Genomic DNA, 13,980 nt, shown 5'->3' with positions numbered 1-13,980 from the left:
AAATACTGCTTTTGATTTCAGGACAGTTTTGCCCCATAAACGGAATTGACTTGTTAACACATCACGCTGGAAACTGCCTGCTGCACTACTGGCACTTAATTTGCTCGTACATCGTGTTCCCTTAGTCATTACAGCGTCACAGTGGTCATTCCAGTGACTGGTGAGCAGGAAGGGCAGCATCGTGCCGCAATTTGTGGGAACTCTCGCTGTGGGCCGTGGCGAGGGCAGAGGCTTGAGACGACACGTTTTCACAACGTTTCACGATTCTGTGCTTCAAATCACTCGAAATCGGCAACGTTTATCTGCGACGTCGATGAATTGATTTTGTCGCCCAGATTTAATAACCGATCTGAGAAACCAGGACTGCAGCTCCCCCTTAATTTCCTGTACTACAGCACAGCCATCACTTGGAGGGACACTACTCTTACAATATCGGGGCTCTCGTCAATAACGGGTTCGCCAAGAATCATTAAAAAGCCCCACGGAGGCTGGTTTCGAGGGAGAGGGCACCGCGTCTGCGTGCAATGCCATAAACACCCATCCAGATAACTGCAAAACGGGGCATGCCACACAGAACCTGCCGTAAGAAAGGTTACTAAAGTGAGGAGACCCTTCGGCCCATCAAACCCATTTGGTAATTAGTAACTATTTAATCCCAGGATCTCTTCCAGCCACGTCTTGAAAAAACAACAGAATGCTGGCAGTAAACTACATAGCTGGATTGCTTGTTCCACACCCCCACCACCCTTTGTGTAAGGAAGTGCCCCCCCCCCCCCGTTCTCGGTTTTAAAGGCACTTCCATGTAGCATTTGAAATACTACAGTGATGTGGTATTTCAATAAAACAGCAGCCGTACTAAAAACACTGTGTGGTACCAAGGGCTGGTACTTGGCATGCAGATCACTCTTTTCACAGTGCCTTTACCCTCACGGGTGGCGTGTTTGAAGTGGAAATGCCTGTACTCATCCCCTTATTGAGGTGTTAAATATCTAAGCCCCGGGCACTTTCCCCGCGAATCCTAGGAGGTCAGTATAGTCATTTTAAGTAAAGACAGCCCTCCGTGTAGCAACGGCTCCCTGTAAACAAGAGTATTCTGGCAGTCCCAGCGCTGCATTTCAATCACCATTGTTATTCAGCGGCTAATGCTCAACTTCACGATTGACTATAAACAGAAGCCCCCCGTCACCCAGCGAGTATCGCCATTGAAAGCCCCAGCGCACAGAGCACACATCTCTTTTGGACCGAGAAGTCTCATCGTCGCCGACTCCCCCAGGCAGCACGTCTTGGAAATAACATTCCCGCAATTTGCAAGAGTTTGGGGACGTAAAAAAAAACAAGGATGGCTCTGCAGAAGACCTGCCTCGGGCCGTTAAAACCGCAACAATGTAAAGAGAATGGGACACAGATCGAGGTTTTTGAGGCTTCGCGGCCGTGTTCCACAACGCGTGTAATGGCGCAACAGCTTCCTTGCAACACTCCCGAGCAATCTCTTTGTTTTGGGTTAAGATGTAATGTGCTAAGCACGGGCAGCCCCCCTACTACCCCGGGGACGGACGGTCTCCGTTCGTCCGCGCAGCACTCCAGTCAAAACTGACGCAACACCCGGGCAGGTTGCAGGACAGCCGACAGCTGGGCGAGCCGATCGGGGCTGGTTCTCCCTCAATGGAAAATCTCTGACAGCCTTGTACGGACGTGCAACTGCCTTGCTCCTAGGGTTACCCCCATCCGCAACCCGGTACCCCCCCAATAAAAAGCCCCAAAGGCCTCGGTGAGGTGCCATGCATGTGCTGAAACCTACCCTGACAATAACATACCTTCTCTGTACAACGAAACAAGAGTCATCAGCGTACACCTGGCAAGCAGACACGCCAGAAAACGAGTATATTGTCTGTTACCCCGAATTATATCGAAAATAGAGATGCACTCAAGCCGTTAGCTACTGTCTCTCCTGTCCACGCAGTCACGTTCCACCAGACCCGTGAAGTGACCAGCTGGTGTTGCCTCGTTACCTCTGCCCGACCGTGGGGGAAAGTCATCACTACAGCCGAGTGGCCTGCCACATTAATGGCCATTTGTCTTGAGAGGGTAAACACAGGCGTAGTCTGATTTTGCCATTAAAAAGCAGTCAGCAGCAAGCGCATAGTGAATCGGTATTAAACCCACACACAGACCGGAATATTATCGGGAGATGCGCAGGAAATCTGGATGTTAGACCTGCGGAGCTGTAAGGCGAAGAGTGGAGCGTTTTGTAAATGAATGACAAACCATTGCACACTCACCAAAATCCAGGAATTGCTTCATGGACAGCGGAGAAGGCGAGAATTTCGAAAAGTGGTCAATGTGCTTCGGCACGTTGGCCAAAGCGGCGTTCTTCATCAGGAACCTGACAAACTTCATTGTGAAGACACGCAGGCTGCGACTTTCTGCTACTGCGAAAATAGCCGAGGTAGAAAAGCAGAGGCGATGCAACACCAATCAGCTGGATAAATCAAATCTTCCTCTTCCACAACTCTCTCTTGATCTCTGGGGTTGCGGGCTGCAAGCGAACAGCAGATCTTTCTTCTCTCGACCAATGGCGGGCCGCCTTGCTCGCGTCACTGCGCCGCTCTGGCCAATGGGACGAGGCGGGGGGCGGGGCCAGTGGGATCCGCGTGTTTCTGGAGCTTGTCCAGTCACGGGGCGGGTGGTGTTGTTCTTGCACCAGGAGTTTGGTGGGGGTGGGTTTTTTTTCTTGGCACCGCCTCGAAATTGGTCTGTTTGCCTAAATCGGGGGTCGTGCTCTGCTGGCAGTCTGCGTGTTCCCTGACCTCATCCCTCGGAAAGTGTCGCACACGCAGTAAAACCCGATAGCTGCCGGAGGATGTGGAAAACATGTCGAGCTCAAGTGTCCCTTGGGTACAACTAGAAAACGTAGCAACAGGTAAAAGTTAACAACAAGCTGAAAGGTAGAAAGGCGAAACGGCAAGTTTCGGTTGCCCAGCATTCTTGGGGTGTCACTGTGTTTCCACCGTCTCCTGCTTTTCAGCGTGGAAATGCGCTTGTACGTGTTACCCTTTGGGGTCACCCCACGCTGACGCAGCTCCCAGCTTGACTATATCAAAAGCGCTTTGATTCATGATTTCATCATGTCTGATCTGGCCACCCTGGACAATCTCTCATGTGCTAGAAAGAACGTGCAAATTCCGGGTCTTGTCTTTTAAAACTCCAGGGCTGTCCTGTACGCGAAATTGCCCTTGAGCCCGCTCGCTTGATATTTGCCTGGGGGTTTACTTCCTTTCCGCTGTGAAACGTGTATATTCAAACCTCTGTTATTCATTTGAAACACATATTGATAACGCACAGAGCAGGCGCTGGATTCATTACCTGCAGAACAAGAGTATTGACCGCTTACATCGCAGCAAGCCTGTTGAAGACGGTACTGCACAATCACACCATATTCCACCAAAACTGGCATTTATCCCAATTAAAGGGACGAGATGACAACCATCAACCATTAAAATTACTATCAATCATTTCGTTTTACAGAATTGTGTTTCAAAGTTGTAAAATACAGCCGTGCTTGCTAAATACACTAATGAAATTAGCCCCACTGATGAGATCTGCCGGACACCCTTCATTGGAGTGAGGCAGTTCTCCACGAAATTTCCCTTTTCGCTTCCAAAGTATTTAATCTTTAGGTGTTAAGCATCTTTGTCGCGCCCGAGGTGATGTAGTTAGCTGCGCATGTCATGTTGCGCAACTTGTTGATGGGGGGGTGATACAGGAACTCCCCCCAGATAGCAGAAGCTCACAACAATGTGCTTCCATCTGCTCCTGTTTGTTATTGACACCACAAGGCATTTAGATATAGGCCTCGGGCTCTTACGTGCCGATTTCAATAACTGAGACGGGTCCTTTGCATGGTTTACACTTGCGCTAGGTGAGACGTGCACTTAAGGGCGTAAGGCGGCTGTACGTGCGTCCAGTCACGCGTCTTGCCCTTTGAACTCGCCGCGCAGGGGGGTCGTGGAGCGAATACCTACCATGTTTTGCTAATGTATCAAATACACCCCGCCCCCAAGAGGTGTTGTCCTTCCAAGTGGCGCACAGTGATGCCCACAGCCACCCGCATGATTGTGCACTGCTGCGAGCATTTCAAGCTTTTTACGGGCACGGATTAAGTCCATATGAATGCAAGAGGAGGAGGGAGACACCGGTTTTCTTTATTTTTCATTGATTTCTAACCCTTTCCCTAAGTGCGAGGTGACAACGGTGGTGATTGAGACCGCTTGAGACCAATCATGAGACTCCTCCCTTGATCATTGACTTGACAATTCTCTCCAGGTGATACTGTTTAAGGACATGAGGCGTTACTAAACTAAATACAGAATGAGGGCACCTACTCTGAAACAATAAGAATGGAAAATCGTGTTCTGGGGACTGTTTTTACAGTACCATTAACACGGACATCCATCTGTCAGAGCTATCTGTGCTAAAAAACATCTACTGTATGAGTTAGCCATCTGCCTGTCCCTGTATCTCCAGGGGCTGATCGTCCTTGTTTTTTACCTCAACAGTTTGGCTATATTGATATTGAGCTACATTAACCTCCAAGTTGTTTTTCACAACACCTGTTTACACCTGTGACCGTTAGTAGTGTAGTCATACACAGCTCTATCTCTTACTTATTTATCTGTCTAAATGGCTAAGGACTGAAGCAGAATTCTCAGTCAACATGATTTCACTCTGGAAATATGCGCACTCGAATAAGTGATGGTTGTGAGTGCAGTTTAATTATAAAAGGATAATTCTGAGAGAGGTTAATGTATAGGAAACAGGGTGGATTTGAGATGAGGGGTGACTGCTCAGACAGGGATGATATAATTAGCGGTGGCTCTGTGGCTAAGGATCTGCGCCTGTGACTGGAAGGTTGCCGGTTCGAATCCCGCAGCCGGCAGAGAAATCCTACTCCGTTGGGCCCCTGAGCAAGGCCCTTCACCCCAGCTGCTCCAGGGGCGCTGTACAATGGCTGACCCTGCGCTCTGACCCCCAGCTTCTCTCGCTGTCTGTGTGTCTCATGGAGAGCAAGCTGGGGTCTGTGAAAAGACAAATTCCTAAGGCAAGAACTTTTAAAGGGTTAATAAAGTGATGTTAATTAGTGGAGTAGCACAGGGGTCTCTGTGAGGACCACTACTCCAAATCTACAGTTTGTGTTGGCAGTTTGGAAGAGGTGTTAGTGGGGCCAGCAGGGGACGCTCACCTTTGTGGTCTGTGTGGGTCTTAATGCCCCAGTATAGTGACGGGGACACTATACTGTAAAAAAAGGCTCTGTTCTTCGGATGAGACGTACAACCGAGGTCCCGACTCTCTGTGGTCATTAAAAATCCCAGATCACAGGTACAGATCACTGATCACACAAAACTAGGAGGATTAGCAAACACTGTAAAAAACTGCAATCGAAATTCAAAAGGACTTAGGTGAAATTCAAGACTGGGCAAACACCTGGCTGGTTCAGTTTAAGGGTAGAATATTGCAAAAATATGTAGACATAAAATGGAAAACACTGTGCATCAAGAATTTATCAAAACACCTTTCATGTTGATACATCAATTGCAATGTGCAGCATTAATATATATATATAGTAGCTGAAAGTGTATAACCTAAATAAAAGGATAATATTAACATTATAAAACACACTAGTAAGCAGTGATTTCAAATACTGTATCTAATTGTATTCAATTCATTGCACTAGAGATATTGCTGCTCTAGAATCTGTCTAGAGCAGAGTGCACACATCACTCGGGTAGGTGCTGCAATTCAGTGTCAGGATCATGTGCCATCTCTAACATATAAAGCACTTTGGGATGTGTTTGGATGAAGAGTATTGTATAAATGCAATGCATTAGTGTTGATAGTATTATTATTAAAGGGCTGCCTTACTCTGACAGACTAAATAAAAGACCTGAATCTTTTCAGACTTGAACAGGGAAGATTACGAGGGTGTCTGAGACAAGCACAGTACTGTTTTCACAATCTTCGAAGGCACCAAGAGGCGACTAAGGCCAAGTGCTTTAAGGAAAACTGAGATTGGGAGGCATGTTTTTTTTTACACAAAGAGTTGTGGGAGTCTGCAACAGGCTGCCCGGCCATGTTGTTGAAGTCGACATCCTGGCTCCTTTCCAGAAGCTGCTGGATTAGAACCTCCGAGCAGCCAAAGGAGCTATATGCTCCTCCTCTTGTTTGCAACACTTTCAAGTTCTTATGCTCCCCTCTGGGGACGAGCTCAGACACTGCACCTTAATGTCCCAGGATGATGTGCTGCCTCTGATGTTCACAACACACACACTGGCCTGTGCCGGTGAGAGAAGGCTGTGCAGCTCCCTCTTTGCTGTGTGCCCAAGCAGTGGGGGATGCAGGCAGATTGCTAAAAACACTCTCGATCTCTCCCCAGGCTATTGGAAAAAAGCACACTGCATACAGCGGTACGCCGGTAATTGTCAAACTGTTCTGATTCTCAGACCCCTTTCCCACATATAACGAGTGGGTTAGCATACCCACCCACATCCACTCCAAAAAAGAAAATAAGCTTTTTATGATATGATACAAATACCGTAGCCTGTTTTGCAGGCTGCACAGATAGTAGGTTGAAAAAAAAACACATTTAGCTGGAAAGTCTCTTGCTTGTTTTGTAACAGCCCTGAGAGCTTCCCACTCCAGATCTGCCTATGAAAAGGTGGACATGTACAGTTTCTGGTCAATCGCACACTGGACAGCTTATTCCTGTTTTCCTCACACCTGAGTTTGTCCAGGTTTTATTTCACCTTTGGGAAAAGGAAAAAAAATCATTTCAGTGAACTGGTATGTTTCCTTTAGCTTGAAAGCTTATTTTCATCCAGACTCTGTTAATACAAATACATTATATTTCATTCCAAGGCCATCCTGCCCCACCTTGTGGATATTATGTGCATTACAGCTCATTACATTAAACGTTATTAATTAATACAGGCTAGTTAAGAGTCTTTTCATTCGTTTTTATTCCTATGTAACAGGCATGGTTTTGATAAATGGTTTGGGTGATTTAAATTATTCCTTGCACAAGCGTTTTTTACAGTCTAGGAGCAAAAATAAAACATCTGTTCGTGGATGGAACTGTCAAGTAGATTAATTACTCATCCTTAAGGAGTGAAGGGTATATTTGCATATGACCGTAGAAAAACTTGGATTATTTTAATTTAACAAGGCAGTATGGTCATCCTAACACTTTGGTAAGCCAGAGCTATGTCAGTTTCTGCTCCCCAAAATTTGGCCCCTGGGTATGTCTCTCAGCTGACTGTTTGCTGAAGACAGAACTGAAAATGTGCAATAAAAACACAAATAAAATGCCTAGATAATTATGGCTGCAAATATTCAGAGTGTTACAAATTCCTTCTAATCAAGGATCAATGGACCACTCGTTAGTCAGGTTCAGAGTAGTGATCTGATACATTTAGTCCAAAGTGTTTTAATCCAATCACTCAGGTGTTAACACAGTCTCTCAGTCTGGGAACAGAGGCAGACTCAGCACACCCAATTGTCTTGTTATTCTCATACGCTGACACTATCAAGTGCCTCTAGTGCTGACAGTAAATGATGTTGGTTTAGATGAGCTCCGGGCTCCAAACCAGGAGGCGTTACTGCTGCAGTGGATGATTTTAGTCTGTCCTATTTCCTCTTGACCCCTCTCTGCCTCTATGGGTAGCAGACTGGTTACTGCCTTCATAACAGCATTTTGAGAACAACTGAAATAGTTTCAGCTCATCATAGTGTTGTGTCATACAGATGACAAAGTCCTGGTGTCTGTGTAGTAGAAGTCTCTTTATTTCGTATGCATTTGGGAGCATGGCTTGCAACCACCAGACTTGAAAATAAGTAACTAAAGATGGTCTTTTATACCGTGGAACACACAAGCTAAAGCAACACTCCCCCTAATAGTAATACAGAAGTCTGTCTATATACGGATATACGTCACATAAAGTTCATGCAAAGATGAGTGAAGCAAACTGTTTAGCGCACCCCCCATATAACTGTGTCTCAGTGAGCTTACCTAGTGATACATGACAAACTGCTCCAATGTACAAATAAGCAGAATTTCCCTGGATAAATGTCTGAGCAAAAAGTTCATAATAAACATGCAGAATAAGCATCTTATATCTTAAATCCTCTTTCTTAGCTTTAACTAGTTCCACTTTATGTTCTGGGTATAAAGCCAACATTAGACCACACAAGACTGCATTGATTTGCAAACATACACAAATAATACCATTGTCTCACTTGTCCCTTCAATAGTAAACTCTTTCTAATAGCTCATCTATATGTGAGCAGAATGAAAGCAGGGATTTATCTGGGCTTACCCCACTTTTCTCAGGCTTGCTGAAGTGGCTGTGGGGTGGCACAGGGGGGTGACAGGGATGTTAGCGCTGTGGACTCAACAGTTCCTGGGACCTGAGTTTGCGTCTGGTGTGAGGAGCCTTCCGTAAGGAGTTCGCATGCTGTTTATGTGGCCAGGTGCTCCTGTTTCCTTCCACAGTCCATAGATATACTGTCTAGGTTATTTGGTTTCTCCAAAACGTCCCCCACATGTGCGAGTCTGTGTGTGTGTTCTCTGTAATGAACTGGCATCCCTATCCAGACCATGCCCTGCTGCTTTTGGCTCTGGGTCACCACAATAATAATAATAATAATAATAATAATAATAATAATAATAATAATAATTAATTGCTTACACTTACATAGCGCTTTTCTGGCCTTTACCAATCATGGCCTCCTAATAATCCCCATCTCTGAACTGAGCTTCATCACTCTGCTCTCCTCCCCACTGAGAGCTGGTGTGTGGGGAGAGTGTACTGTTGCACTATGGCTGCCAAGGCATCATCCAGGTGGGGCTGCACACTGGTGGTGGTGGAGGGGATCCCCATTACCTTTACAGTGCTCTGAGTGGAGTGTCCAGAAAAGTGCTATATAACTGTAAGCAAATATAATAATAATAATTATTATTATTAATATTATTATTACATGGGACCTTGATTACCAAATTGAACTCATTGACTTAATTGGAGACTTTGAAAATTATCTTTGATCTTAATAAGACCTATAAAACGTACTGGACAGCAGCCCTGAAGGACCCCTGCCCTTATGAAACAGCTTTGCTCACAGCGTCCCATCCTGAGTTTAGTGTCCAGACTGTATGGTCGTTAATGGGCATTCACGCATTCACCTCAGGATCACCTTTGAGCTTGGATCAGTGTGATGTTTGTTGGGCAAAAGGAGAATGAACATCTGAAAAAAATAATTAAAAGTTGTCTGAATCGCTGTGCTGTTCATTTGTAATGTGTTCCGAATGTTCAGTACATTTGGAACTCTACGTCTGTGTCACCTGCACCTCTCCCCACTCTGTCGGTCGATCAAGCTTCAATCAAGTTCATGCAAAACAGATCTGCTTTTATCCAGAGCAACTTATATTTACACAGCTGGGTGTTTTACTGAAGTGACTCAGGTGAAGCACCTCATTGAAGGGGACAAGAGCTGTGTCTCACAGAGAATTCAAACCCACAGTCTCCAACTTACGAGTTCTCGAACCCTGACCACTAAAACACTTTCAGTTCAGTTTGGGCAATGAAATGCTTATTTGCACGTACGCTGCGATACAAAAACATTAAAGGATTCGATTAAAGACATAAACAAAGAACAGAAGCAACAACAAGTTAAATAACATACAAATTAAAAAAAAAGTCAGACAAGCAGTGTGAGAAACAAAAAACCCCATCAGTGTGAGTCAGTGGAAGGGGATGAGTTCAGTAATCTGACAGCTTGTGGGAAGACGCTGTCCCTGAATGTGGAAGTTCGTGCCTTTATGCTCCTATAACGCTTACCAGAGGGAAGGGGGAAAAAGAGTGAGAAACCAGGATGATCCTTAACAATACTTCCAGCCTTCCTGAGAACAGCGAGTCCACAATAGAGGGGAGCAGTACTCCAGTGACGGACTGGGCTGACATGATAACGCCTTCCAGTCAGACACACGTGTGTGTGTGTGGGTATAGTGGTAGCCCCCGGGCACCTGGAGTGCTGTGTTATCTTTCCACTAGTCAGAGCTCCCCAGCTGCTGTTCCACCTTCAGGAGGAGCCTGACCTACATTTCCCTTTCTATCGGGTGTGATTTATTATCTGTAGGATATTTAAAGCTCCCTCTTAATGGTAATTACAAGGGGGCTGTTCTAAATCAGACATCAGAATGAGCAGATAGACAGGTTAGTCGTGCCAGTTTCACACACGCGGCGTGGCTGGGTCTGGGGAGATTATACCTGCAGTACAGGTGTGCAACACTCCCACATTCTGAGAGCGCCCTGAAATCTTGGAGCGTGGGAAATGATTCCATGGGTGTTAAGCAGTACATGTGAGAAGGATCCTATGTTTTAGGCTGACCTTTCCAGGCAAGCTTGAGTATCTTTTTGGGGGGGTGCCTTTTAGGCTTTTTTAAAAAAAAGACAGCTTTCTCTGCAGTTCAGAGTTGAGCCTGCTTGTCTGGACTCAGTGCACCCGGGATCTGAAGGCCTGGTTCACACATCAGAGACTTCAGACCTGGGAAAAAGATGTTCAGCTGGCCCATCTGTTGGTTATCAGAGAGCCTGGCGAACGTCCTCTGGGCCTATGCTGGGAGCGCTGGGTGTGAGATGGGACTGAGAGGACATGATTGCTCTTGCTATGGAAGGGAAGTCTGTCACACATGGATTGCTATGGAAGTCTGTCGCAGATCACTGATAAACACGTGGGAACATGCCAGCTCACACAGACTGTGTCCTATTGCAGATCTGAGCCCAGGATATGAGCATCAGGTATGAGATAGCAGCACCAACAGCCACCCTTACTTGCTCCAATTACGACAATAATGTCATTGAGGTGGTTGAAGGCTGATGCAGAATGACAAGCAGGGCATGAAATGGTTAGGTGTCCAACTGAGCAAGGCGCTTCTCTCAGACTGCTCCAGTAAATGTGCTGCTGTATGAGTTGGCACTCTGTAGGTTCTTATCGTCAATGAGAACTTCTTCCGTCTTCACCTACCTGGTTAAGTAAAGAATCACATACCTCAGGGTTAAGCCAGCTTCTGCTCGATAAGTCTTTCACAAGCCAGTGGCTGTCCTGGTTTCTGCAGTATTGACTGGGCTGAGAGTGCAAGAAGCAGATCTATCAGTCGATACGGCCTGACTAGTTTACAAGGCTTACAGGTTTCTGTGCTCGTCTGCTCACTTGCAGTCTCAGCTGGGCACTGAGCAGAACGTCTTCCTTCCTTAAAGACACAGGAAGCCCAGTTACCTGTGTAACTAGGAGCCCAGTTACCTGTTTGGGTGGATGATTGTCTCCTGGATCTTTTGTTATATCTCTTTGCAGTCTCACGCCCGCAGGGACATCAACACGCTTGTTACCAACTGTGTGTCCGGGAGGCTGAGAGGACGCAGACACGGATGTTGGGCTTGTGATGGTTTGCTGTACTCCACTGCGTTTGTCTGTGCACATGTGCGGTGGAGTGTGAAACTGTGCTCTAGAACTGCGTGGATGTGCATGTGGGTAAATGAGGTCATGCACAAAGCACATGGCCTTCTCTGGGAACGCATGGTGTGTGCCATGTGTGTGTGGGAGGGGAAAGGGCGTGTGTGTGAATGGAGGATTATGTGATCCTGTTTGCCCATGGTGAGAGAATCTGGGGGACGAAGTCATCCTTCGTCAGCTGTGATGGTCCATTTGAAATGAGGTGACAAGCATCACTGTGAGAATAACCCCAGTGGTAATAGTTGCATAGCAGTGAATATCAAAGCTTTCCAAACTTTAAGAATCAATAATAATTCCTCACACTTAAATAGTGCTCTCCTGGACACTCCACTCAAAGTGCTTTACAGGTAATGGGGATCCCCTCCACCACCACCAGTGTGCAGCCCCACCTGGATGATGCTCCAGTACTCTCCCCACACACCAGCTCTCAGTGGGGAGGAGAGCAGAGTGATGAAGCCAGTTCAGAGAGGGGGATTATTAGGAGGCGATGATTGGAAAAGGCCAATGGGAAATTTGGCCAGGACGCCGGGGTTACACCCCTACTCTTTTTGAGAAACACCCTGGGATTTTTAATGACCACAGAGAGTCAGGACCTCGGTTCTACATCTCATCCGATGGAAGGCGCCTGTTTACAGTATAGTGTCCCCGTCACTATACTGGGGCATTAGGACCCACATGGACCACAGGGTGAGAGCGCCCCCTACTGGTCCCACTAACACCTCTTCCAGCAGCACCCTTACCTTTCCCAGGAGCCTCCCATCCAGGTACTGACCAGCCTCACACCTGCCGAGCTGCAGTGGGCTACAAGCTGTGAGTTGCGGAGTGATAGAGCTGCTGGCTTTACACACACATCTGTGAACTGAGGCAACAGAAGAGATTTCTGAAATAAACTAAGGACATATTTGACAAAATTAATTCATTCCCGCAAGCGGCGGGTTACCTGTTTCATCTGCTTTTAATTCAGTCCTGGCTCTCCTCTTCAGCCTCCCAGGTTGCCATTCCTGATTCCGATTCCAGCAGCAGAAGATAAGCTCCACTTTCCAGCAGCTGTCGGCACATGTGGAGGAGGACAGGGCATTAGAGAGACGTGGAGGAGGGGGGCTTCAACAGAATTACTCTCCTCTTCATCTAATTTGTCTTCTTAATAGACTGTCAGAGTTCAGTCCTCTTCGATAACAGGAAGCGGTCCCCTTGGAGAATTTCCTGCCCCGCTGACTGCTGGCTCGGTGGGGGTGTCAGGTCTGTGCAGGCGAACAGGGCAAAGGGGGCTCAGTCTGTGTGGGACTGGGGGGTTGCAATTCTGCCTCCTGAAAAAGAATTCCTTTCTCAAACCTGGGATAGGTGCTGCCTGCCTCCCGCTCCACTGCCCTCCTACACATCCCAGTGAGCTCTCCCTAATTAGCACTGATTTAGTGTCAGCTCGTCTCCTTCTGTCTCCTTTTTTTTCTTGTTATTATTTTATTGCCAGTCGGGCTGGAAGCTGAGCTGCTCCCACCTCTCTCTGCGGGCCTGGCTCCTGACAGGACAACATCATGCAGGACAGAGTCACAGAGGACAGCGTCACGCAGGACAACATCATGCAGGACAGAGTCACAGAGGACAGCGTCATGCAGGACAACATCACGCAGGACAGAGTCACAGAGGACAGTGTCACGCAGGACAGAGTCACAGAGGACAGCGTCACAGGACAGAGTCACAGAGGACAGTGTCACGCAGGACAACATCACACAGGACAGAGTCACAGAGGACAGCGTCACACAGGACAACATCACGCATGACAGAGTCACAGAGGACAGTGTCACGCAGGACAACATCATACAGGACAGAGTCACAGAGGACAGCGTCATGCAGGACAACATCATGCAGGACAGAGTCACAGAGGACAGCGTCATGCAGGACAACATCATGCAGGACAGAGTCACAGAGGACAGCGTCATGCAGGACAACATCATGCAGGACAGAGTCACAGAGGACAGCGTCATGCAGGACAACATCATGCAGGACAGAGTCACAGAGGACAGTGTCACGCAGGACAGAGTCACAGAGGACAGCGTCACACAGGACAGAGTCACAGAGGACAGTGTCACGCAGGACAACATCACACAGGACAGAGTCACAGAGGACAGCGTCACACAGGACAACATCACGCATGACAGAGTCACAGAGGACAGTGTCACGCAGGACAGAGTCACAGAGGACAGCGTCACACAGGACAACATCACGCATGACAGAGTCACAGAGGACAGTGTCACGCAGGACAGAGTCACAGAGGACAGTGTCACGCAGGACAGCGTCACACAGGTCAATGTCACTCGGGTCATTGTCACACAGGACAGCCTCACTGGGGTGTCTTGTCTTGCTGCAGGCTGGGCAATCTTCTCCTTTCCTTCGTGCTATGTTGTTAGGAGGAGAGATGCCTGC

The 13,980-nt window shown here is 47.2% G+C and overlaps 1 protein-coding gene and 1 long non-coding RNA gene across 2 annotated transcripts in view; both read right to left on the bottom strand.

The window, feature by feature from the left end:
• Positions 1–2,538, bottom strand: part of pdk2a (pyruvate dehydrogenase kinase 2a) — a 195,083-nt gene extending 192,545 nt beyond the window's left edge. Inside the window, exon 1 of the mRNA XM_088623057.1 lies at positions 2,280–2,538. Coding sequence (XP_088479183.1) covers positions 2,280–2,397 — 118 coding nt within the window. The 5' untranslated portion in view covers positions 2,398–2,538. The remainder of the gene's footprint in view (positions 1–2,279) is intronic.
• Positions 2,539–6,996: 4,458 nt separating this feature from the next.
• On the bottom strand, positions 6,997–13,144 carry LOC148638790 (uncharacterized). Its single transcript, XR_015931017.1, has 3 exons — positions 12,500–13,144; positions 12,300–12,418; positions 6,997–11,175 (listed from the first exon to the last, which is right to left on the bottom strand). It is a non-coding gene; the product is annotated as an uncharacterized LOC148638790 (long non-coding RNA).
• Between the last annotated feature and the right edge of the window lie 836 nt (positions 13,145–13,980).

This window comes from Lepisosteus platostomus, chromosome 28 (genome assembly GCF_059453375.1).
Source record: "Lepisosteus platostomus isolate fLepPlt1 chromosome 28, fLepPlt1.hap1, whole genome shotgun sequence".
NCBI lineage: Eukaryota > Metazoa > Chordata > Actinopteri > Semionotiformes > Lepisosteidae > Lepisosteus > Lepisosteus platostomus.
Note: the sequence above shows the minus strand (reverse complement) of the source record. Positions and strands in the feature narration are given on the sequence as shown.